Genomic DNA, 25585 nt, shown 5'->3' with positions numbered 1-25585 from the left:
GCCTATGCTGGTGGTATTCTGTTCAGGAAGTTGTCTCCTGTGCCAATGAGTTCTAGGCTCTTCCCCACTTTTTCTTCTAACCGATTTAGAGTATCTGGTTTTATATTGAGGTCTTTGATCCACTTGGGCTTTAGTTTTGTGTAGGGTGATAAATACGTATCTATTTTCATTTTTCTGCATGTAGACATCCAGTTGGATCAGCATCATTTGTTGAAGATTCTGTCTTTTTTCCATTGTATGGTTTTGGCTTCTTTGTCAAAAATCAAGTATTCATAGGCTTGTGGGTTTATTTCTGGGCCTTCTATTCGGTTCCATTGATCCACCTTTCTGTTTCTATGCCAGTACCAAGAAGTTTTTATTATTATTGCTCTGTAGTACAACTTGAGATCAGGGATGGAGATACCTCCAGAGGATCTGTTGTTGTGCAGGATTGTTTTGGAAATTCTGGGTTTTTTGTTTCTCCATATGAAGTTGAGAATTTTTCTTTCAAGGTCTGTAAAGAATTGTGTTGGTATTTTGATGGGAATTGCATTGAATCTGAGATTGCTTTTGGCAAGATGGCCATTTTCACTGTTAATCCTACCGATCCATGAGCATGGGAGATCTTTCCATCTTCTGATGTCTTATTCGATTTCTTTCTTCAGAGACTTGAAGTTTTTTTCAAACAGGTCTTTCACCTGCTGGGTAGAGTCACCCCACGGTTCTTTATGTTATTAGTGGCTATTGTGAAGGGTGTGGTTTCCCTGATTTCTTTCTCAGCCCTTTTGTCTTGGGTATACAGGAGGGCTTCTGATTTTTTTGAGTTAATTTTGTATCCAGCCACTTTGCTGAAGGTGGTGAAACACATATATAATCTAGGCTATTATAATCCAGTTTATCTATTGTGCCAGAGCTATAGACTCTAAAGAAATCACTATCGCTATTTTTGAGTACCTAGCATGCTTTTTTTTTTTTTTTTTTTTTTTTGAGAAACGGTTTCTCTGTGTAGCCTTGGCTGGCCTTGCTTTGTAAACCTGGCTGGCTTCAAGGTCACGGAGATCCGCCTGCCTCTGCCTCCCTGAGTGTTGGTACCTAGCATGCTTTTTAATAAAAAGCTTGAGGCCCAGTAAAATGACCACTGAGTAATGATGTTCTTTGTCTCTATGCCTGATGAACTGATTCAATCCCTGGGACCCAAGCGGTGGAAACGAGGGAACTCCAAGTTGCCCTCTCATCCCCCCATATTAACTGGTACATGCGTGTTTGCACACTACACATACAACACACACACACACACACTTTTTATACTGTTGCTTTTGAAATTGCAAATACATTTTCCCCCTTCCTATCCCCCTCCATTCTCTCACATATAACCCCTCTCTGCTCACCTTCAAATTTATTGCTCACTCCTTCACCAATTATTATTGCATGCTTATATGCATATATACATATATTCCCAAATGTAACTGCACAATACTTCTTGTATGTATGTATGTATGTATGCATGTATGTATGTATGCTTTCCAGGGCTGACCACTTGCAATTGACAACCAGTTGGTGTCCTCTTACCTGGGGAATTCCATGTATCCCACTCACATCTTTTCTCACTTGCCTGTTTATATAGGCTTGAAACCACATAGGATTTTTCCATCCAATGTGGTATGTTCATTGGTATCATCCTTGTTCAGCCCAAACTTGTTGGTGATTATTGATCCGATTGAAAGGAAGCTCAAAAGTAGAATGTACAGTTGAATCAATTAAAAATGTACCAGCTCTTTCCATAATTGTACTTTTGTGTAATCAACCATCGTAACTGTAAAAGAGTCACTGAGTTATGTAATTATTAAGTTAAAACAACTCAGACCTGAGGATAAGGTCAAGTATTAGTTTATTTCTCCGTCACAGTAATAAAACACCGACAAAAAGCAACATGGGGAAGAAAGAATTTATTTCTTTTTACAGCACATAATACTTTGTAGAGAGAAGCCAAGGCAGGAACTCCAGGCAGGAATCTGGAAGCAAAAGCTGACACATAGACTACGGAACACACAACTTACTTATTTGTTGCCCATGGCTTGCTGCGTTTGATTTTTTTTTCTATAACCCAGACTACCTGTTCAAGAAAGGACTCACAGTGGGATGGGACCTTTTGTATCAATTATTAATTAAGAAAATGTTTTATATCTGTCCCCAGCCCAGTTTAATGGATAGAGGCATTTACTCAATTTGGGATCCCTCTCCCAGATGACTCCAGTTTCTGTCACGTTCACAAAATCTAATTAATACAATTGAACCTTTATCAATTTGACAAACACATGACTATTAAATTATAACCTTTCCTTTCTTTTTTATCTTCACAATCTTGTGTCAATTTTATAATGTAGCATAGCATAACTTTTAAACTACCACACCCTTTTAAAAAAATCCAACATTAAAAAGGTCAATATCTCTTCAAAATATCCAGTCTCTTAACTGCAATGTCCTATAAAATCTAAACGAAGTTATATACTGCCTTTCTGCAAGAAGGAAGAATCAGGACATAAAATCAATCACACTTAGGCAAAACTAAAGTCAAGCAGTTTAGCTCTAAATCTTGTAGCTCAGTAACTAACATCTGGATTCACTCACAGTCATCTGGCTTCTAAAGGGCTTTGGCAGTCCTATCTCTTCTGCGCTGCCAGATACAGTACACATAGCTCATACCCTAGGCTCAGGCCAGCCCTGTGCCTCACCTGCTGCTGTCCTTGGTTGTCACCCCACAGTCTTCCATAGTGTGAGTCTTTATTCATCTGAGGCGGCACCTGCACCAATGGTCTCTTATTTGCCTCTTTTCAGGAAATTCCTTCCTACCACATAGTGGGAAAGCTCAGCCTCTCCTTATGACCCTGTAATCCTAGAAATGAGGCTGTGCTTTTACCAGTGGTAACTTCTGCCCTCTCACAGTGCCAAGACTCAGCTGCTTTCCATGACTGCTCTTTTTGAAGACTTCCCAAACTGGTGTGATGTGGAAGACACTTACTACCAACTTTAGCTCCCAGCTTGAGATGCAGCTTTGGCCATCTCTGGACCACAGCTTCTGTGTGCCGACCCTAAAGAAATTCTACCCAGAACACTTAGCTCAATGATGCTCGTCTCTTATTCTACAGCCCTACATAGTGAGCATTGGTTATCCCAATAAAACAAAGCTTTTATTTACACAGATTCTTAAATCAAAATATCACACAAAAGCCCTGTTAACGTCACAGCAACACATTATGTTCCTCATACCATTTTCTGTATTAGTTTTGTTTCTCTGTTGCTGTGATTAAACACAAAAAGCAACTTGAGGATGAAGTGATTTATTTAACTTGTAATTCCATGCTCCAATCCATTAAGGAGAATATAGAGGCAAGAACTCAATGCAGGAATCTAGAGGTGGGAAATGAAACAGGAGCCAGGGGAGAAACTCTTTGTTCTGGTTTTCTTTTAGTGGTTTGCTCAGCTTGATTTTGTATATAACCCATGAAGAGCACCTGCCCAAGGGGGTGGCACCATCTAAAGTGCAATTGTCCTGCCATATGTGGTAGAGCTAGCATGTAGAAAACCTGGGATTAGACTCCCTAGTGTTGGGAAGAGATGCATGTAACTAGGCAGACAAATAGAATATTTATCCACTACCATGCTGACCTTTGTGTTTTTCCAGTTGGCCAGCCGTTGATGTGTGCAGGATTTGATTATACCATTTCCCATATGCACGAGGAAACCTTTGAGCACGGTTGGATCTGTGTTGTAGTAGATTGGAAGCGACAGAGCACAATGGTTTGAATTGTAAATAGGCTGTACAGGTTCTGGGTTCTTAAGCAGCTGCTTTCTGCTTGCTGTAAAGCAGTTGTCATTACAATTATTGTGGACACTAAAATTAGGATTGGCAGTGGTGATGGTGACCTGTCACTTGAGTAGAAACTATGAAGGAAAATTCAGGAAATTTCTGAAGGCAACTTTAAGGATCCAAATTCATCTGAATCCCTCAGGAATGTTCTGCACTCTGGTTAGATCACTTTTTTTCTTGATACTGAAGATTTAATCCAGGATCTCACTTGTCCTAAACACACACTTTTTCACAACCCACAGCTTCATCCCCATGTTGCCGAGCCATGTAGGTTATATGGGCCTTTTGAGCCACACACTGTAGATCAATATTTTTTTTTTACAGTAACAAAATTAACCAAAAGCATCACATAAAAATCTTTTCTAAACCATCGTGGATTTCTTGCTTCCCTGGCCCCTTTTAGGCTAAGACCTTAGACCCCACGGTTCTTGGCATGTCAACTCTGCCTCAGTACTAGCTTCTATCACATCTTAGTCAGTGTGCTGTCGCTATGAAGAGACACCACGACTGTGGCAACTCTTATAAAAAGAAAGCATTTAATTGGGACATGTTTATAGTTTTAGAGGTTTTGTCCATTATCCCCTTGGCAGGGAGCATGGCAGCACACAGGCAGAAAGAGTAGCTGAGGGTTCTACATCAGTATCTTCAGGCAAGACGAGAGAAAGCTGCTGGATCTGGCTTGAGCAGAAACTTTGAAAGTGACATACTTCTTCCAACAGGGCTAAACCCACTCCAACAAGGCCACACCTCCTAATCCCTGTCAAATCATGCCACTGCCTAATGACCAAACATTCAAATCTATGAGCCTATTGGTATTCAACATTTACTTTCACATTTCACTAATGCATTTAACTTGGTTATTTGTGGTTCCTGCTAATCATTTCCTTAATTTTAAAATCCTCATAACAAGTCATTAAGCTTCCATATTTTGAAGGGAAACACCCCTTACGGTAGTGTAATGTCATGGACTCTGTTGTTCCCAACATCTGATTTTACCTGGTATGGGGTATGCGGTGGTTTGAATAGAGAGAAGAAGAAAGCCATAATGAAGCTGAATGGTTAGACTCCTGCCTTCTTTCTTGGAACTTTATGAAAAAGTCCCCGTGGCTGTCAGTGGTCCCTCACATTTTGTACATTCATTACTTCCTAAAATCCAAGCTCACCTCAGCTTCCCTTCTGTTAAATAATGTCAGCATCATTCATCTCCTCCGCTGCCAGGGCAGGTGTTCTTCTCTGTTCACAAGTAGGATTTGTCCTTCTTGCTATTTACTCCCAATGTGATAATATAGTCCCTATGCCTTTGTCTCCAGGGATAGTCACAGTATCCTTACGGCAAATTTGCCCTTCAGGTCCATCCATTCATGCAAGATCACCTTGTTGCTCTCTTCTGCAGCCCATATACTTCCAGAAAATCCCCAGTTACCCTACTGTCCACTCCCAAATCCTCTGTCCCATATTCTGACCGAAGTGAAACATTCAGAAATGTCTACTCATCCTTGTTTTCAATAACCAGAGTGTTTCCACTAATCCTGGCTTGAGCAGTTCTTCCTTCTGCAATGGCAATTTCTCTGTAGACCCTCTGTAATTCTTCTGACTATGCAAGTCTTCAAGGAGCAGCTCAAAAGTTTCCACAGTAAAAGAAGCTTTAGAAATCCTTGGCACTGGACTGGATCATGGTTCTGCTAATTAGTTATTGTCTTACATTGCTGTTGTCTTATCTGAACTCCTTACCCTTCTCACAACTGTCTCAGCAAACAGACCTTTGTAGTATATGTAAGAAGTGATGACTGAATATGCATCACTCCTATTTGTCTTCAGGTAAACAAACACACTTCAAAATGTTATTTCTTTAGAAAATTTATGATTTTTCTGGATTCAATTCTACAACTGTATTTCATGTCAGGTATATATATGTGTGTGTGTGTATGTATTTATTATGTATATATTATGTATGTAGTTTGTTTCATTCATTTATTTATTGATTGATTGATACAAGATCAGAAAGTATAGCTTGGAATAGACTAGAAATCACTGTGTAGCCTGAAACTTGAGTTATTCCTGCCTCAGCTCCTGAGTTTGGGGATATTTCATATATATTAGGACAAGAATAAGTGTTTATTAAAAATAACTTTAATTAAATTAAACCAATATAATAATAATAATAATTATATTATTTTATATTTTTCTTGAAATAATAATTATTATTTATTACAATTTATTCACTTTGTATCCCAGTGTAGCACCCTTCCTCATCTCCTTCCGGTCCTACTTTTCCTCCCTCTTCCCCCCTATGCTTCTCCGCTAGTCCACTGACAGGAATGACCTCCTACTATCAGACCCTAGCCTATCAGGTCTCATAAGGACTGGCTCTATCCTCTTTCTCTGTGGCCTAGTAAGACCACCTTGCCAGAGAGAGGTGATCAAAGGGCAGGCAACCAAAGGCTGCCCCTGCTCCCCTTGTCAGGGGACTGCCCATGGAGACTGAACTGCCCGTGGGCTACATCTGAGAAGGGGGTCTAGGTCCTTTCCATGCATGGTCCTTGGTTGATTCATCAGTCTCTGCAGGACACCCTGGGCCCAGAATTTTTGGCTTTGCTGGTCTCCTTGTGCAGCTTCTGTACCCTCCAGGTTTTTCTGTCTCCTCCTTCTTGCATAAGATTCCTTGCACTCTGCCCTTCATTTGGCTATGAGTGTCCACATCTGCTTAGATACCTTGCTGGGCAGAGCCCTTCAGAGGACCTCTGTGGTAGGCTCCTGTCCTTTTCCTTTTCTTCTCCTGCTTCCGATGTCTATCCCGTTTGCCCGTCTGAATGAGGACTGAACATCTTCCCTGGGGTCTACCTTGTTGTTTAGCTTCTTTTGGTCTATAGATTTTAGTCTGTTTATCCTATAGCATACGGCTAATATCCACTTATATGTGAGTATATACCATATGAGTCTTTTTACATCTGGATTACCTCACTCAGGATGATCTTTTGTAGTCCCCACCATTTGCCTACAAATTTCATGATTCCCTTGTTTTTAATAGCTGAGTAGTATTCCATTGTGTAGATGTACCACAATTTCTGTATCCATTCCTCAGTTGAGGGACATGTAGGTTGTTTCCAGATCCTGGCTATTATGAATGAAGCTGCTATGAACATAGTTGAGCAAAAGTATAGTTTTATGTAGCCGAACACATTATATCACTTTTTCCTATAGAGTACTAGCTCATACTATTTTAACATGCAATTTTAAAGTAAATCCATTCGTATTTAACTATCCTGACATTGGAGACAATAAAGATTTCTAAGGTTGAGTGTGTGTGTGTGTGTGTGTGTGTGTGTGATGAATGCAAATGAGTATGCTTTGAGGATTCACCTGTTCTGTCTGTTCTGTCTCTCCAGTGCTGTGGTTACAGGAGAGCAGAGCTATGCCAAGCTTTTTATGTGGGTCCTGGGCATTCCAACCCAGGTTCTCATGCTTTGCAAATTTTCTTATCGGGAGAGCCATCTCACCAGCCTTCTTAAAGTTTAATGGGGGGATAACAGACTCTTTGGCATCCTGGTGACGTGAGGCAGCTGGAATACTCACCACTAGGTTAGATAGCAGCTGTGTCACCTGGAAGGGCAACGGTAAAGAGAGTGGCTCTCTCTTGACAATTTTTTCTGAGACCTAACAAATATGCGGCTTCTGTCAAGGTCAAGGAAGTTAAAGATGGCTGCTATGTGCTAATATGTGTGCTGTTTGCCATCAAAGCTTTACTTACCAAAACTCTATAAAGTTAAATTCTAAAGTTCAAATAATTCATTTCTCTCTCTTACCTGAGTAAAAAAAAGAATGTAGTCAGCATTTGACAGAACTGTTGAATGAGACCTGGAAAATATCTCAATTTAAAACGACGTTTAATCTCTTTGGTTAAAGTGTTCTGTGTAGGAAGATAATACAACAGAACCACCTGGACACCTGTCCCGCCTTCCCTTAGCCTCTGTGGGACACTCTGATTCTGGGCTGAGAGCTGACAAAATGTCAAATGTGTGAAACTTGTTGTCAGTTGCTTTGCTGTAACCCATCTCTATATTGATCGGTGTACACTCGATGTTGGTCTCTCACGGCCTTTCCACAAGGTATGAGGGTCTCTTAAGTCGTTCATAAGCAATCTGTTTGATCTTGCCACATCAGTTTTCTGTATTTGCTTTAACTACGTGCAAACATTCCCTTAAACATAGCAGAATACTTAGACCTTTAGACAGGAGAAAGAGGGGGGGGGGAGAGAGAGGAGGGGATGGCAGGGAGGGAGGGAAGGAAGAAAACAACACTCTCAAATGTCTGACATCGAGGAATGAATCAATAACAAACACCCACATCTTGAATAAAGCCAACAAACTCTAATGAAGCCAACAAACTCTTTAAAAAAAGACACCGAAATGTTGAGGAAAATAAACAGCTCATCTTAGGGAACCAGCGCAGCTTTTGTCCGTTAGTGTGCTTGTTTCACACTCACTTCATTACAGAGTTGAGCAGGAACTGCCAAGCGTGCACATAAGCCCATGAGGAATGCTGCCCTCATCGTTTCCAGTGGAAGTCGCCTTCAGCTTCTCTCTGAGGTCCACTGCTACTTCACTGTGTTAAACCACTTTAGAATATCTCATTATTCCCAAAGACAAATGCCCTGACTCAGTGCCGCCAGCCTTGTAAGAGATTGGCACTTAACCATTACAGATTAGATCATGTTTTCTAAGACTGTCCATTATATTGGTAGTTGAAAAAAATTTTCAATCCCTGCCAGTGACAATTTTCCCTTAATTTAGGAATTCCTATTTCTTCTAACAGCCAGCTGGAAATGAGAAAAGTATTACAGAGCTTTCCTTAGTGTTTGGCCTAGAGAAAACACATTCCCTCCAAAATATATATCTTTGGCACTGTCTAGAACTAAGGAATCTTGGGTAATCTCTATGAAGGCCAACTATAAAAAATATTATTTTTTACCCATTAGAGATAATTTTACAATTGAGTTTTGCACCTCACTGGTAAAATCTTTAAGGTGGCCATCTACAGTGTTTACAACTAGAAGAAATTTGTAGCCCCTCAGGACTGCTTGTAACTTTCAAAGATTAATGCTTCTATAAGTTTGATGATAAAATGTTTGATTATGTAATAAAAAATATACACTTCTATATAATTAGCTCTCTCATTAGGTCTAAATAGATAAGAACTCTAAGTATTGAGAATGAGAGACAGAGAGCTAGAACCCAAATATCACTTTTATGACTATACTCAATCAAGGAGGGAAAATCAAAACTACATTTAACCAGTAATTTAGAATCTTAATATCTTTTCTCTAGAATCTCACTGTTTTTAAGTAGGATTTGAAAGCCTTGTTTTAGACCCATGTTAAGAATCTTGTGTTACTTCAAATGGTAGCTGCATAAGCAAATATAAAATATTTCTGTAACACCAGTTGGTTGATAAATAGATCTGGTCATTATTTCACAGTGTAGTTTGAAAGGGCTATAATTCAGGTAAAATAGCATTTGTAGTTCAAGAACTATTTCATTCTAATACTAAGGTATATGTATTGGATATGTTGTGCTCCTTTGTACAAGACGCTATCAAACTCTTTAATTCTAGGACGACATTTTGTTTTCCTTCTTCCTTTTATATTTCCTCTTAGGTGCATTAAGATATCTTTACAGTGGAAACATTATAGGATACAGTCATCTCTTATTACCCGCCATAGGAATGACAGAAAGGATGTAAGCCACAGGAGTATCCAACGTTTTGACCTTGTAACTTGGGGTTGTCATCTATGAAAGTGGTAGGCCATAGTCATGTTTTTCCTGGGACATATGTGGCCCAGAGTTTGAACACACCAAGGTTTTAGATAGGCTACACGGTTTGGTAACGAAGGGATTTACTTCATGCTATATAACATGAATCTTAATGAAAAAAAAAAAACTCATTTCTGAATTTACTAGTAAGACAGAAAGATGTCCTAGTTTTCTTTCTATTGGTGTGACAAAACACCATACAAAAACAACTTGTTAAGGAAATCAATGTTTTACCTGGCAAATAAGTCCTGATCATAGTCCATTATTGTGGGGAAACCATGGCAAGAACTGAAGGCTAACCTGGAGGCAGCAGCCGAAGCAGAGACTGTGAAGAAACCCTGCTTACTGGCATGCTCTCCGCGGCTTACCCAGCCTGCTTTTCTACACAGCAGAAGACCACCAGCCCAGGATGGTACTGCTCACGGTGGGCTGGTCATCCTACATCAGTCATCGATCAGGAAAATGCCCTTATAGATGTGCCCACAGGCCCATCTGTTGGAGGCAGTTCATCAGCTGAGATTCCCTTTTTGTGGCTGACTTCGTAAAAATGATTCAGCAACCTGCGGAATGAAAAAAGGGTTTCTGGATGTGTTCGCCTAGAAAGAACAGTAGCAAACACTGAGTATCCTGCAATGCTAAAGTCTCCAAAGTCTAAATTCATGTGATTAAATTAAGTTCAGGCTCCATTTCTAGCACTTAGTTAATGTATGAAGGCTCTGTTTTTCTCTGATTGAGAATGATGGTAGTAGTATTCACAGGTGTCATGGGAAACATCGCACCACTACTTTGACATACAAGACATGCTGGAGCCGCTTTGGCTAGTGGTGGCACAGCTCAGTAACAAAGGCTTCAGAAGGAGCAATGGTAGTTTCTTTAGTCCCAAAGCAATCATGTCCCTGTAGTATAGCTTATTATTTAAACATTAAACAACTGGCTTAAAGTAAATGAAACTGCCTGGCTTTCACTGTGTTTAGTAATCTATTTTTAATCCCACCCATTAGTCACTGTGTTTTGCTAACAAAGGCCATTAAATACAATACCAGATCTTCAGTATAAAGAGACCATTCATTTTATTTTCGGTACAGGATCCAGAACGTAATGGCTAATCAATAAATATTTTCGAAACCCCAATAATTGATGGAACATTCAGAGACACCCAAGCAAAGTGTAATTTTGAGACTGTTTGACACAATTTTTGTCATAATATTTCAGTTTCATGACAAATCATTAACAAGTAATGATTTGTCTTTCACTTACACAGTTTCGACGCTTCAAAACTGGAAGTAACATTAATATTAAATTGTGTGGAAGTTTTACTTCCATCATAGGTTAGAGCTTAAACTATTGCTGGGATCAACTGCAATACTTTGCTTAACACAAAGGAGAAATAAGTCCCAGATACGTTAGTTGCTGTAGGCAATATAAAAATCAAGGTCTCTTAATTACCATGCCAGAATTATTTTGACTTTATCCTTTAATGCCTGTCTGTTTTTAATCACAGTGATGTCATTTGAGAAAAATACCAATTATTTAGTTTTGTCTTCTGTAAGAAGTAAAAGGTTTAGGAGACGTCCTGGGAACCCAGCTGCCTTTCTTCAGATATTTATTCATTTTTTTCATATATGAGTAATAAAACTTTTAACAAATTGTATTTTATGAAGAAAATAATTACTACTAGGCTTTGTATTTTGTTACTGAAGTATCCTGATGGAAATTAATTTCTAGATGCATTAGTTAATAAAGTTTATTTTATTAGTTTCAATAGCAGACCTAATACTGCTTACTTAAAAAAATACCAATTTTCTATTATCCCCTGAGTAACATACTGATTTTCAAGTTGTTCTCAAAGGATTACAAAATTGGTTTTCATAAGAACTAAAACTAAAGTGCTTTATTGCCCAGTATTCACGAAACTGCCCTTTAGCCATTCATCAACTAGTTCTGTGTCATCACGCATCTTAAGTTATTTTGGTTTTGTTAATAACTCTGAAAAAAAAATGATGTTTTGCTTCAGTTTTGCCATGCCTTTTGGAGTCTTTCAGAATGAGTTGGAACAATGAGAACTGTCAGTGGTAGACTTCCAGGCTTTCGGGAGACATGAGTGAGGGCCTCCTCTGTCCCAGCAAACTGATCCTTTTCACATTGTACACTTTCTCACCCTTTTGCTTTCTCAAATGTCCTGATTGTCTTGAAACGTTACAAAAAAAAAATAGGTATATAGATAAGAACACCTTTTCCCATGTTGTTACCCCATAGATGTGGTAGTTATTTATTTCCTGGAGGTTGAGAAGAAAGCAGAGCCTGGGCTTGGTTTGGTCTCCAGTGCCCACCACTCATAATAACACCAGCACTGAGTAGTACAGAGAGACAGCTCGCTGGGCTATCCAGCCAGTCAGTCTACTCAGCAAACTCCAGCCAATGAGAGACCTTCTCTAAAAGGAGATGGATGGTGTTTCTGAGGATGACAGCTGAGGTCTTTTGGCTTACACAACATGTAAACACAAGAAAATAAATAATAAACAATAAAAATATGTGTTTATTATTTATTTATGACTTCCATACTCCTCTAATTTAAGTCCCCACCCCAAATCCCTCCCTTCCAATTCTTCCCCTATCCTACCCCACTATTACCTCATAGTTTTATCTGTGTGTTTTTTTGTTTTGGGTTTGGTTTTGATAAAACCACTGAGTCCACTTGGTGCTGCCGGTTGTGCATATATGTATGGCATCTACATACATGGATCACAAATAGCTCGTTATATCAAGAATGATGTTGCAACAAGAGCCTCCTTAGATAAGCATGATTCTATTTCCCTTACATGTAATATGTGTGTGTATGTGTGTGTGTGTGCGTGTATGTGTGTATAGGTTTAAAATGCAAACAGCAGACTAACTCATACACATTTTCTTCCCTAGTGCTCCGTTACCTGTGGCAAAGGCATGCAGTCTCGTGTTATCCAGTGCATGCATAAGATCACAGGAAGACATGGAAATGAGTGCTTTTCTTCAGAGAAACCTGCAGCATACAGGCCATGTCACCTTCAGCCCTGTAACGAGAAGATTAATGTAAATACAATAACATCACCCAGACTGGGTAAGCCAATCTCAGAGTGCTTGGCTTTCGGGAACATAGGAATGCTGTTAGGTCACTTACTGCCTAAAAGCTTGGGAATTCTTAAACTGTACTGGTTAGCTGGCCCCTGTGTCGGGTCTGTTGAAGTATACTTTAGTTCAAAAGGTCAGAGATGGAGTTTTGAAGTTTCATAAAGACTCCTTTCCTTCCCTGAAGCATCTTCATAGAGATTAAGTCCAGGAAATAATGATGCCACACTACCTGAGTTCACCTTGTTAATGTTGCCAGAGAATTTCAGAGTCAGTCTAGTTCCACAGCAGGACGACACGGATATCTGTGGAAAGGTGAAGTTGTAAATAAACTTTAAATTCCTCCAAGGCCCTTGCCCTCCTTTTGATCCTGGATGCAACTTTTTTTTTAATTAGAGTAGACAGTATAAAAATGATTTCCCTAAAAATGGACACCTAAAGCTACACAACCAAATACGGGGTACTTTTCTTATATTTGAGGACAGAAGCATATATTTCCAAGCTCTGGCAATATTTATTTTTATGTGTTTTTTTAATTTATTTTTAAATTGACAGAGTAATAAGTTTCTTAGCATTTCCATTCAGACTTAGTTCTAGTTGACCTATCTCCATCTCCCCCATGTCCTGGCCACTGGTACACACTGTACCCTTCCATCCCATTATTCCCACGTCCACTTTCATGTCATGTGTGCTCTGTTACCCTCCCCACCCTGTTCCTTGAAGGCTCTCTTGTTCCCATGTCATGAGCCCCTGTCCTGGCCTCTCCCCACACTTTGCTTCCACAGTAATATATATATGAAATGATTAGAATCTAAGAACCACGTATGATAGAGAGAGTATGCAGTAGAGGCTGCTGGCAATATGTCTATCGGGGTTTTCTTTGTATTTTTATATTAAGAAGTATTTTTGTACTTATTCTCAATTCTTGTTATATAACCTAATTCATCATCAAGAAGCAGAGTGTATCTGTTAAATACTGGAATACTGTATTTGCGTAACAAATCTTAATGGCTGGATTAGCCTTTTTTCTCAGGCAATCAGTGTTTTAACAGCACTTCTACCTGGCAACCGGCAGATTAATTTTTTTTCTCTTGTGTTTGTAACTTTCAGAACAATTTAAATCACACTAATATGTGAATAATTGCAAATCAAAAGGAGCTAATTTATCATATGTACTTTTATATGATCAGCACGAAATTCAATGAGGTCGAGAAGTTTCGTTTTTCATGGAAATGCATTGGTTCCTTTTGAACCATATTATTAATGTTTCTTTGACATAATTAGTTAAAATAGAGTAGCACCACTCAAGACAAAGGTTAAGCAGTCTCAGAACAGATACCTCAAATGCTTGCTTCCAGTAAAACCCAACGTCCTTTCTGACAGTCACATTGAGTCTGTGAAGTCTCAGTGAGGAAAAAATCATGGAGTAGAGGAAAATTTTTGTTAAAATTGCATTTTCTCTACTTATGCGTCTTTGAAGGATGCGTTGGTTGCTCTTCTGTTGCCGTAATGACATACTCTAACAAAAAGCAGGTTAGGGAAAAAAAGGGTTGTTTATATCTCAGTCTGTCGTGGCCAAGGGAAGGCAAGGCAGCAGAGAATAAGTCTAGTCAATCACATCTTGCAGACACACAGGAAGCATAGAGAGAGAAAGAGAGAGAGAGAGAGAAAGTGGGGTCCGACTGTAAACCTCAAAGCCTGCTCCAGTGACTTACTTCCTCCTGTGAGGCTCCCCAGCCTAAATGTTCTAGAACCTTCCAAACAGCACAGCACTAGGGACCAAGTGTTCAAATAAATGAGTCAGTGGAGAACATTGCTCTTTCAGACCATCACAAAAGTGTACCTTGAGACGGAAAGCAGGGTGGTTGGGAACCTTATGTTTTAAACCAATGAAATGAATTTGAACAACCAGAAAATCAAAAATTAAAATTTTTTTTAAAAAAGGGCCAAGATTCACTCTCCCTGTGTTCTGCTGCACCACTTGTTAGATGGGAAAGTATAGTATGCAGTAAACATGAGCAGATTGTTCTTTTGCTGTTTCTTTGTAATTTCATCCATAGAAATCGTTACTACCGTGCACTCCTGTATTAGTAGCTATATGAAGTCAGGTGGGGTGGCACACACCTCTCTTCTCAGAGGATCAGGAGGCAAGATGCTCATGAATTCAGCCCGTCTTGGGTTGCATAGTGAATTCCAGACCAATAGAGTTACAGGGCAGGACTGCTTCAGAGAAACAAACAACGCTTACGTACCTGTACATAACAGAGGAGAGGAGAGAGAGTGTGTCCCCCCTTTAATACTACCTACCAAAAGTCATGAATAAAAACTTAAAGGAAACAGATAAAATTGTAGTGCTGTGCTAGTCATGGCTGCCGACTCTTATACTCTCCGCATTCAGGCCTGAAAGTTTACATGCCAAGACCCTGTTTTGTAACACACACACACACAGGGGCGGAATGGTGGATCCGTGGTTATCAGTACTTACAGATCTTGTGGGGGCCCCAAGTTCAATTCCCGGCACCCACATGGTGGCTCACAGTCCTCTGTAACTGGAGTTCAAGGGGATCTGATGCCCTCTTCTGGTCTTGGCACCAGATGTGCATATGGTACACATACGTATTTGCAGACAAAACACTCACACGTGCAATATAAAGTGAATAAGTCATTAAAATGTAAACCATACATAGGCCTGCAACCAATATGATGGTTAATCTCACGTGTCAGCCTCTTAAGATCTAGAATCACATGGGAGACACGTCTTGGCGTACAGGTTGGAAATTATTTTGACTAAGTTATTTGAGGAGAAAAGACTCACCCACTGTGGGGGGCACCAGTGCCTGGGATGGAGTCGTGGACTGTATGTAAAGGAGGAAGTCAGCTGGGCACAAGAGTCTGTTCCTCTCTACTTCTTGGCTCTGCGCCCATGTTGCTTTTGTTGGTGTTTTATATCAGAGCAACAGGGAAAGCAACGGACACAGCTGCTCAATAAATGAAACTGGAACTTAGAAGCTCTGCTACCCACCGGCTGTTTAGCAATCAGTAAGCTCCTATTGTAAGCAACTTGGTAAAATAAGCAGGATAAAATGAGATGGATTAACTCCACACACACACATACACACACACACACACACACACACACACACACACACAGAGAGAGAGAGAGAGAGAGAGAGAGAGAGAGAGAGAGAGAGAGAGAGAGAGAAACGAGTGGAAGTATCTATGCACCTTCACAGAATGAATTCACAATATTCTGTTTCCCAGCTGCCCTGACCTTCAAGTGCCTGGGAGACCAGTGGCCAGTGTACTGCAGAGTGATCCGGGAGAAGAACCTTTGCCAGGACATGCGATGGTACCAGCGCTGCTGTGAGACGTGCAGGGACTTCTATGCTCAAAAGCTACAGCAGAAGAGTTGACCTCTGGCGGGCTGGCTGACTGGCTCATAGCTCTTCGCTACTACATTATTTATAAACACACACTAGCATGTTTTTCAGACCAAATATTATCAGATTACATATAATTTAATCAAATTAATTTATTTGCCTGCCAGACATCTAATGTGGTGTTCGTTTTTGGTTATACAAACATTTTGATTTATAGTATAAGGCTTCATGGATAATTTTATACGAATGAATAAGTTGGGTCTAGTAAACTAATGAGAAAAAAAAAGAAATGGTAATTTTTTTCCAGTTAGGGCTGTCTCTAAGGTGCTATTTTCTCTCCACCAAAACCATTAGGTTGTCCAGCGTATACACTACCTTAGCATGATAGCTTAGCTATATATGCGGAAAATGACATATTTTCTTGTGTCCTGCTGCAGAATCTGCCCATTTTCTGTTATCTGCAGGAGGTGTGTAAACAGAACAAACCCCGCAGTCTTGAACAAGTTAAAGAGATGTATTAGGACTTTGGTTCAGATTTAGAGACAAGCAGAGGAGACATTCTACTGTAATGATACTTTTATATGAGTAATGGAAGAGTCAAGACAGGGACCTTGATCATGTTCCTGAACGTGCACTTGAACACAAGTACTGTGAGCATGAAGCACTGTATTAATGTACACTGAATCACCATTGCACTGTTGGTGTAGGTGCTGAGAAGCTGTGACGGAAGTGGCAGCGTCCCATAAAACCTGTTTTATCTTAACATGCCAGTAGACTGTAGTTTCTCTTGAGAGTATTTCAAACAGAGATAACGTGGATCCACCTGCATCCTCAAGCCCCCTTAGCAGAGTTATGAAAGAGGATAGTACTTAGACTCACAAATCATATAAGCAAAGGTAGTAAATATTTTTCCCTCTTTTCCCTAGAAATAAGAAAAGGAAAATAAGATTCAGATGATACTTGGATAATCTTATTGTGTTTTCCCTTTTTAAAAATAAAGGTCATAATTATCTGAAACATTCAAAAGGCATCATAATTTTTTTCTTGTAAGAAAATATTGTACATGGTTCAGATATTAATTTGTTTTCAATAAAATATATGAATTTTTCTTTGGGGAGACAGTTCTTCATGGGGCTGTCCACATTTCCACCCCTGGCAGGAGGACGCACTGCCTGCCTCTGTTCCGAAGTAGCCACATAGGAAGTGTGCAGAGTGAACCAAGGGAGACAGAGGGTCTCTTTTGGGAGCAAGTGGAATGTGTGCTTACTCCAAGTCCTAAAATGTTCAGGTTCCTTAAACTTGAGGTTCTTTTCTTACAGTACATCCCACTTTGTGTGCAGGTATCAGCCATCCCCCTGTATATTACTGTTGGTGTAGGTGCAAAAATATATATATTGATATACAGCTCTTACCTTAAGTGAATAAGAGATAGTTTATTCCAGGGCCACATTTGAATGGCCTGGAAACACTGATTTAGATTACCTAAAATTCCATGACCCAACATGGAATTGGTTTCATGAAGTTTTATAGTTTTATAAAAGAATTCTGAAATCGAGTTTAAAATACATGGGTGGGCATGTCAGCAAGGTGGTTACGGCAAGATGGGCAAAGCTTTCCCATGAGCTTCAGGTGCTGTCTGGCAAGATATTTAGTTTCTGGGTGTTGGAAGTACATTGTCTGCTAAGTGAATAGATTCCAGAAGATTTTTATCTATTAGTCACAGGATGTTAGTTCCCTCACAGAGGTGGGCAATGAATGGCTATGGAGGGGACGAAAACTAGGCAATTATCCTCTAGCTCCTAAACATCGCAACCTCTCCATGAAAACGGAAATAAAAGGAAATATTCCCAATTAGGTCTCTTGATTTCTGAACCCACCAATGCCACATCAGATGAGCATAGCACCACATGCTGAAGTGCTTCAGAGTATGAACAGTATCTTTTTTAAACTTTTATAAATTACACTTTATTCACTTTGTATCCCCCCATAAGCCCCTCCTCCTCCCCTCCTAATCCCACCTTCCCTCCCCCTTCTTCACGCATGCCCTTCCCCAAGTCCACTGATAGGGGAGGTCCTCCTCTCCTTCTTTCTGATCTTAGTCTATCAGATCTCCTCAGGAGTGGAAGATGACAATGAACAGTATCTTAAGAGCTAAAATGTCAGTACATTAGGCCTCCAAGGTGTCTCCACTCACCCAGTCCGAAACTAAAATTGTTATAACACTGTTACTCAGTTGGGCCATCTTTTGTAGGACTTTGAGGGATTTTCATCAACCTGTAGCTGCATTTTATGGTCATTAGTGGGAATTTCCCCTTAACTTTGTCCTTCATCTCTGAAACTTATTCTTTTGCGTCCTTTTAAAAATTAAGCTCGTTACTTTGTCTACTTATTTTAAAAAACTAATGAAAATAAATTATTCAAAAAGAAAATGCCCTAGGAGACTTTAGGTCAGAGTTTACAGGGAGGAGGCAACAGGGATACCCTCAACAGGGAGAAGTAGTTGCTCTTGGAGCTTACTGTGCTTCCAAAATGTTACCAAAGTTGATCTTGTACAACTGTGATGGGTGAGATGTTCTTCTCATCAGGCAACCTGCACATAGGCTTCGTGAATCAGACACCATCAGCCCATGGAGTAAAAGAAGTCTGTCTGTCTGTTATCTATAAGTAACTCATTTTACTTTTAAAGGTAGGGCCAGCTTAAAGTGAAAGAATAGAAAAACTTACTCTACACAAATTAGGCCAGGAAGTAAGCCTCTGATGAAATAGTCTTCAAAGAAAAACAAATCAGAGGAGATAAAGGGTACTCCATTCTGGTAAAGGGAACAATCAACCAAGACGCCATTACTATCCTAAGAATCTTTTGACTATTTGGGTGCACCAAATTCATTAAAAAAAGATACTACTAGACTACCAGTTAGAGAGTAACTCTAACTCAGTATTAGTAGGTGATTTTGATACTCCACTTTTTCCCCAATACATAGGTCCATAGGTCATCTGGACAAAAATGTGAAAGTATCAGTATTAAATGACACCAAACATTAAACTTACTTAATGGATACCTACAGAAAAGTCTACCCAAAGACCAACATACAAATATTATTCCCATCAGCCCATTGACGCCTCTCCAAAACAGACCACATAGTGGGACACAAAACAAAAATTTTAACAAATTCAGGAAACACTGATGTAACTCTATGTATCCTGTCTTACCATAAACTTTTAAAGCTTAAAATCAACAGCTATGGAGTCCCTAATAACTCCATAAACATGTGATTAAACAACACAGAGCAATGAATGGACAAAAAAATAAATTAAGAAATATAAATATGCCTAGACTAAATGAAAGTGAAACAACACTAGGACACATTAAAGGCAATCCTAAGAGAGAAATTTATAGCTTTATTTTCTACATTAAAAAATAAAAAAAGATTAAATAGATATGAATTAATGATGCAAGTAAAAAATTGGAAAAAATACAAACCTAGCCAAATTCAGGCATGAATAAATAAAAATCGTTGTAGAAATTAATTAAGTAGAAACAAAGCAAACTCTACAAGAATTAATAAAACTAAGTGCTTTTTCTTTGAGAAGATAAAACGAGATCTATAGACCCTTGGCCCAGTGAACTAAAAGAAAGAGCAGAATTGGAGATGAAGAGAGAACATTATCACAGAGGATGAAGGTGCTCAGAACATTGTAAGAGGATATTCTAAAAACATGTACACCAAGACAGAAAATTTAAAGGAAATGAACAAGTTTCTAGATTCACCTGAGCCACTAAAGTTAAGCAAGAGAGAGAGAGAGATCAACAATTAAAACAGATCAATAATGCATAAGTAGATCCAAACAATAATAAAAAAACTTTCCAACCAAGAAAAGCCCAGGCCCAGATAGATCCATGGCAGATCCTACCTGTCTTTTAAAGAATAACAACAACCAATACTTCTTAAATCACTCAAAGGGAGATGAGAGAAAGAAACAGAAGAACTTCCAAACTCCTTCTATTATGACAGTATTACTCTAATACTGAAATTAGAGCACACAGAACACACACACACAAGAAAAAAAAATACAAGCTAATATCCCTAATGAACATATAGGCATAGGTCCTCAATAAAATACTCACAAGCTGAATATAGATATGTACCCAAAACATCATCTACCAATGTCAAGTTGGCTTTATCCTGGTGATGAAGGGATTGTTATGCAAGTTAATGAATGTTATTACCCAAGTAGGCTTAAAGACAAAAACTGCATAAACATCTCAATACATACAGAAAAGGCCTTTGACAAAATCTAACATGCCTTCATAATAAAAGTCCTAGAGAATAGGTCTGGAGGGAACATACCTTAACATAATAAATGCTACACCTGAAAACCAAATGACCACATCATCCTAAATGGAGAAAAAAACTAGAAGAAGATAGGTCTGTCTGCTGTCTCTGTTCTTTTTTAATAGAGTGCTTGAAGCACCAGATAGAGCAATAAGACATTGGGAAATTGAAGGGATACAAGTAGAAGTCAAACCATCCTCATTTGTGGATGATTTGATATTGTACATGCAAAAGCCCCAAAATTCCACCAGAAAACTTCTAAACAGAATTATAATTTCAACAAAGTGACAGGATACAAAATCAACTTATAGAAAACACTAGTCTTTGTATATTCCAGTAACAAACCTGCTGAGAAATAGATCATGGAAAAACTGCCATTCACAATAGGCTCAAAAAATATAGGATAATTGTAACCAAGATGGTGAAAATGCTCCATCTATGAAAATTATAAGTCTTAAGACATTTGAGAAGACACTACAAGACAGAAAGACCTTCCATCCACCCTCATTGAAAAAATGACCATTCTACCAAAAGAAATCTACAGATTCATTGAAATCCTAATCAAAATGTCCATGGCACTCTTTACATTAGTGATAAAATTCATATGGAACCACAAAAGTCTTCAGATAGCCAAAGTAACATTGATTTATAAGGAACAGCAAACTTTTCCAGATTTCAAGCTGTATTGCAGAGCTAAAGAAATAAAAACAATGCAGTACTGGAACAAAAAATGAACATGTAGAACAATGAAACAAAATAAAATACACAAATATGTAGACACATAACTACAAGCATTGTATTTGGCAAAAATGCAAAAACTACACACTATCAAAAAGCATGTTTAATAAACAGTCCTGGAAAAAGTGGATGTTGTAATGTAGAGGAAGGGAATTAGACCCTTATCTAGTATCCTGAAGAAAAATCAACTCAAATGGATCAAAGACCCCAAGGTGAAACCTAAAACACCAAAACCGTGCACAAAAATACAACCCATGCCCTAAAATACATAGGTGTAAGAAAATGTTGCTGAGTAGGACTCCGTTTACCCAAGCATTAGGACCAAAAATTGACAAGGTGTGGCCTCATAAAACTAAAAAGCTTCTGCATAGCAAAGGAAGGCACAGAATGGGAAGGAATTTTTTCCCATCCATACATCTGGCATAGGATTAATATTTCAGAATATATTTTAAAAACTCAAAAACAAACAAACAAAATCTTAAAAACAAAACAAAAGAAAGGGTCAAGAAACCAGGAATTCCAATTTTGTAATAGGCTATGGATCTTAACAGAGAAATTTCAAAACATAAAAATGGCTAAGAAATAGCTCAAAAAGTATTCTACAGCCTTTTGGGAACCAAGGAAATGCAAATTAAAACAACTTAAAGAATTCATCTTACCCCAGTCAGAATGGATGTTGACAGGCATGTGGGGAGAGGAGACCTCATTGACCGTTAGTGATGTTGTAAACCGGTTCATCCATGTTTGGAAATAAGTGTAGAGAATTCTCAAAAAACTTAAATGAACATACTATATTACTCAGCAATACCACTCCTCAGCACATAAATAAAGGACTCCATATCCTATTCCAGCCATGCTAACTGACCCTGTATTTGTACTAGGTAGAAAGTAGAGACAGTCTAAATGTTTTTCAAGCAATGGTGCATAATGGAAATGCAGTACGTATGTACTATGGAATACTATTGAGGAAGAAAGGAAAACAAAACGTATTGAAATAGACAACATATTAAATGAGGTAACCTAGGTCCCGAAAGACAAATAATGTGTGCTCTCTCTTACTTGTTGTTCCTTGCTCTGAGTCTTTAGATCTGAGTATGTTAGAGTAACTGCAGAAACCAGAAAAATAAAAAGGAACCATGGGGGAGCAGAACTCTAGAGAGGAGAATAATAGAACACAGATGCTATAAAGGGAAAAATGGGAAAAATCAGGAGGGAGACATTAACTAGAGGAGGGGAATAATAAGGCAATACACAGAGAAAAAGAGGAAGAAAAGGAGAAATAACACCAAAGATGTTCAAAACTGCCATTCAAAATTATATTATTCCATGTTTATTTAATATTACATCACATGTTAATATATGTTATGTGCATGCATATGTGTATTGTCTACATAGATATACATATAACATATATCAATATATATGTCTATAGTATATTTTACATATTATTTAATATATATTATATTATTTATATATTTATATTATATATAATATATATTAAATTGAATTATATCATCTAGGATGATAATGCTTCTCCCAAAAGCCATAAACTATCTAAAAAAAATCTCCATGCAGGTCTAGGGCATCTGGCACCATCTTCTTGCCATGACAGGCACTGCATGCATCTACTGCACTTGCATACATACAGGCAAAACACTTAGACATGTAAAATAAAAATAAACAATTCTAATTAAAAAAAAAAAGTGCCAGGCTTGGGAAACCTAATTTTAGGTTATGGGTCTGGGAAGTCCAAGAAACTCCCAAACCCTATAGGCCACTGTCATTGCCCTTGGTTTCAATGGCTTCCCAGAAATAGAAGGTGATGCCCTATTGCTAAGTGCCACACACTTAGGCACTTAGGACAAAGACCTGGCAGAACTGAGCTGGATCCGACCTAAAATCCTCTCCTAGACGCCTCCCTCTCATCCTACTGGAAGGAGGTAGGAGAGCTGCCAAAGAAGAAAAGCCACCAATAGTTCTGCCCAGCTGTAACGCTTACCAACCACAATGACCAGAACAACAAGATCGCTCCAAAGGTGCAACCGTGGCATTCATGTCCCAGGGTGTAACCAACAGATTATCTAATTGGAATGTATGTCCCCACCAAAGGAAGGACTTCATAATCTGCTAGTGCAAAAAAAAAAAAAATTATTCCAGTGGCTGATGAGATGCCATAGAGCCTAGATCCTGCCACTTTCCTGAAACAGTAACATTTCAAACTGTTATTCTTATGCACACAGATAAAAGCAGCTCTCATCCCTTATCAAAGAAGTTTGTTTTTGTAGCAGATGGAGACCATTACATATGATGTATGATATCATACAAATATGTTTTCATTGTACTGTATGATATATCATCATACTGTATGATATCAAAATCTAGAGACAACTGATCATGGGTACCCAACCATAATGGATGATCTGTAGCTCAAATTCTATACCTAATATTTAGGGGTCATGATGCAGGAGGGTCCAGGAAAATTGTAAGAACCAGGGACCAGGTCGACTCCTATAATATAGTGTTTTCTTATATTTCAGGGAGGCTGAACCCAAGACATTATCAATATGGTAGGATAAACAAGACCAGCGCAATGCCAATACCAGTTGGCATGCCATTGTGGATAGGAAAATATCACAATGCCCCATCTCTAAAGGAAAAGCTACAGGCATTTAATGACTGCTGGGAGAGCGAGAATTAATCTTCTCCAGGGACAAGCCTCCTTCTAACAGGTTATCTAATCTCAAGAGAGCAGCCCTAAGCACACATACATAGGAGCAATAATAAAGGAACTCAGTAGGTTGTATTTAAAATTTAATGTGTATAGACTTATAACAATTAAATATCGGCAGCCATAAATTTAAAGGGGAATTGGAGGAAATGCAGGGAGAGGGAGGGAGGGAAATGATGTAAGTACAATACTCATATGGGAAATTCTAAAAATAAAAGAAGAAACTCTCCAACAAATAAATTAATTCTTTTTTTAAATTCAGCATGAGACGCATTTTCAAGAACAGGGAAACATTTAGCCAGATTATTTTGCCAGGTTATAATCTGAATGTCCTTTAGCCCAAATGTTTTCTAGAATTTACATTGTCCTCTGCATCATTACGAGCTAAGCCTCCACTGTGTGTACTTCCTTCAACATTCTTGTCTTCCAAGCTCCCACCATTAACTTCTGCTTTCAGCATACAGGAGGTAAGCCCAAAGTTCCAAACTCTTCCATCTTCCTCCTGCAAACCAATCCCAAAGCCCTTAGATCAGGTTTATCACAACATCAACCTCACTTTTGCTACCAATTTTCTGTTAATTACCAGTTTCATTGCTACAGTAAAAATACTAGACTCAAGTAGCAAGGATGAAAGAGATAATTTCGGTTTGCAATTTGAGGGTACAGATCATTATCAGGAGAATATAATAGTGGGCATATGCTTCAGGCAGCTGGTCCCACTGACTCTGAAGTGAGGAAGCAGACAGAGGTGAATGAGTGTGCTCAATTGATTTTCTTCCATACATGGAATGGCACCACCCACAGTTAAGAATGGGTTTTTCTTTTTCTTTTAGGGGGAGGGGAGCGGGTTGTTACTTGAGACAGGGTTTCTCTAAGTAGCCTTGGTTCTTCTGGACTCACTTTGTAGACAAGGTTGGCCTTGAACTCACAGAGATCCGCCTGCCTCAGCCCTCTTATTCCCCCCAGAATTTTGGGATTACAGGCATGTGCCACCACACCTGGCTAAGAAAGGGTTTTTCTTTATTAATTGAGTCTAGATAATATCTCATAGGCATCCTCAGGGGATTGTCTCCTATGTTATTCTGCAGAGTTTCAAATTGGCAAACAGTATTAAACATAAAATCATAAAACAGATGAAAGTATAAATAAATCACCTAGCATTTCAAGGAGGAAAACTCATATTCACTGAAAAGACTTTAGGGTTTTCTGGAAGGTTCAGTGTCCCCTGTCACTCACAGATGAGACCTTCAAGAGATGGGGGGATGAGAGGAGAAGTCTTGGATGCAAATAGATATGTCAGTTTGGTGGGGAAGGCCATCAGAATGGAGAGGATAGTATGTTTTTTTTTTTCTTTTTTGCAACATATGAGCTTCAAGGATGGCAGTAAGAAATGAGAAGTGGTGGGTTTTAGGATAAAGACAGAACGCGGGGAAAGATGGAGACCCTGCAAATAAACAGAATGCAAAACTCTGGTGCATGGGGCAATGCATAGAAATCTGGAAGAGGCCTAAGGAGGACTGACTGCTCATTTCACCTACCTCATACTTTGGCTAAGAAAGGGGTCTAATCAAATCTGTTTGGATGTAAGTTCCCTGTCTCCACTTGCCAGTACAGAGAGCCAAACACAAGTTAGGCTCTTCTTGAAG

The 25585-nt window shown here is 38.9% G+C and overlaps 1 protein-coding gene across 1 annotated transcript in view; it reads left to right on the top strand.

The window, feature by feature from the left end:
• Positions 1-17161, top strand: part of Adamts19 (ADAM metallopeptidase with thrombospondin type 1 motif 19) — a 209915-nt gene extending 192754 nt beyond the window's left edge. Inside the window, exons 22-23 of the mRNA XM_021634122.2 lie at positions 12574-12751; positions 16021-17161. Of these exons, the coding sequence (XP_021489797.1) occupies positions 12574-12751; positions 16021-16172 (330 nt within the window). The 3' untranslated portion in view covers positions 16173-17161. The remainder of the gene's footprint in view (positions 1-12573; positions 12752-16020) is intronic.
• Positions 17162-25585: the final 8424 nt, after the last annotated feature.

The sequence above is a fragment of the Meriones unguiculatus genome, chromosome 2 (genome assembly GCF_030254825.1).
Source record: "Meriones unguiculatus strain TT.TT164.6M chromosome 2, Bangor_MerUng_6.1, whole genome shotgun sequence".
NCBI classification, from domain to species: domain Eukaryota; kingdom Metazoa; phylum Chordata; class Mammalia; order Rodentia; family Muridae; genus Meriones; species Meriones unguiculatus.
The sequence above is the reverse complement of the archived record's forward strand: the minus strand, read 5'-3'. Positions and strand labels throughout refer to the sequence as shown.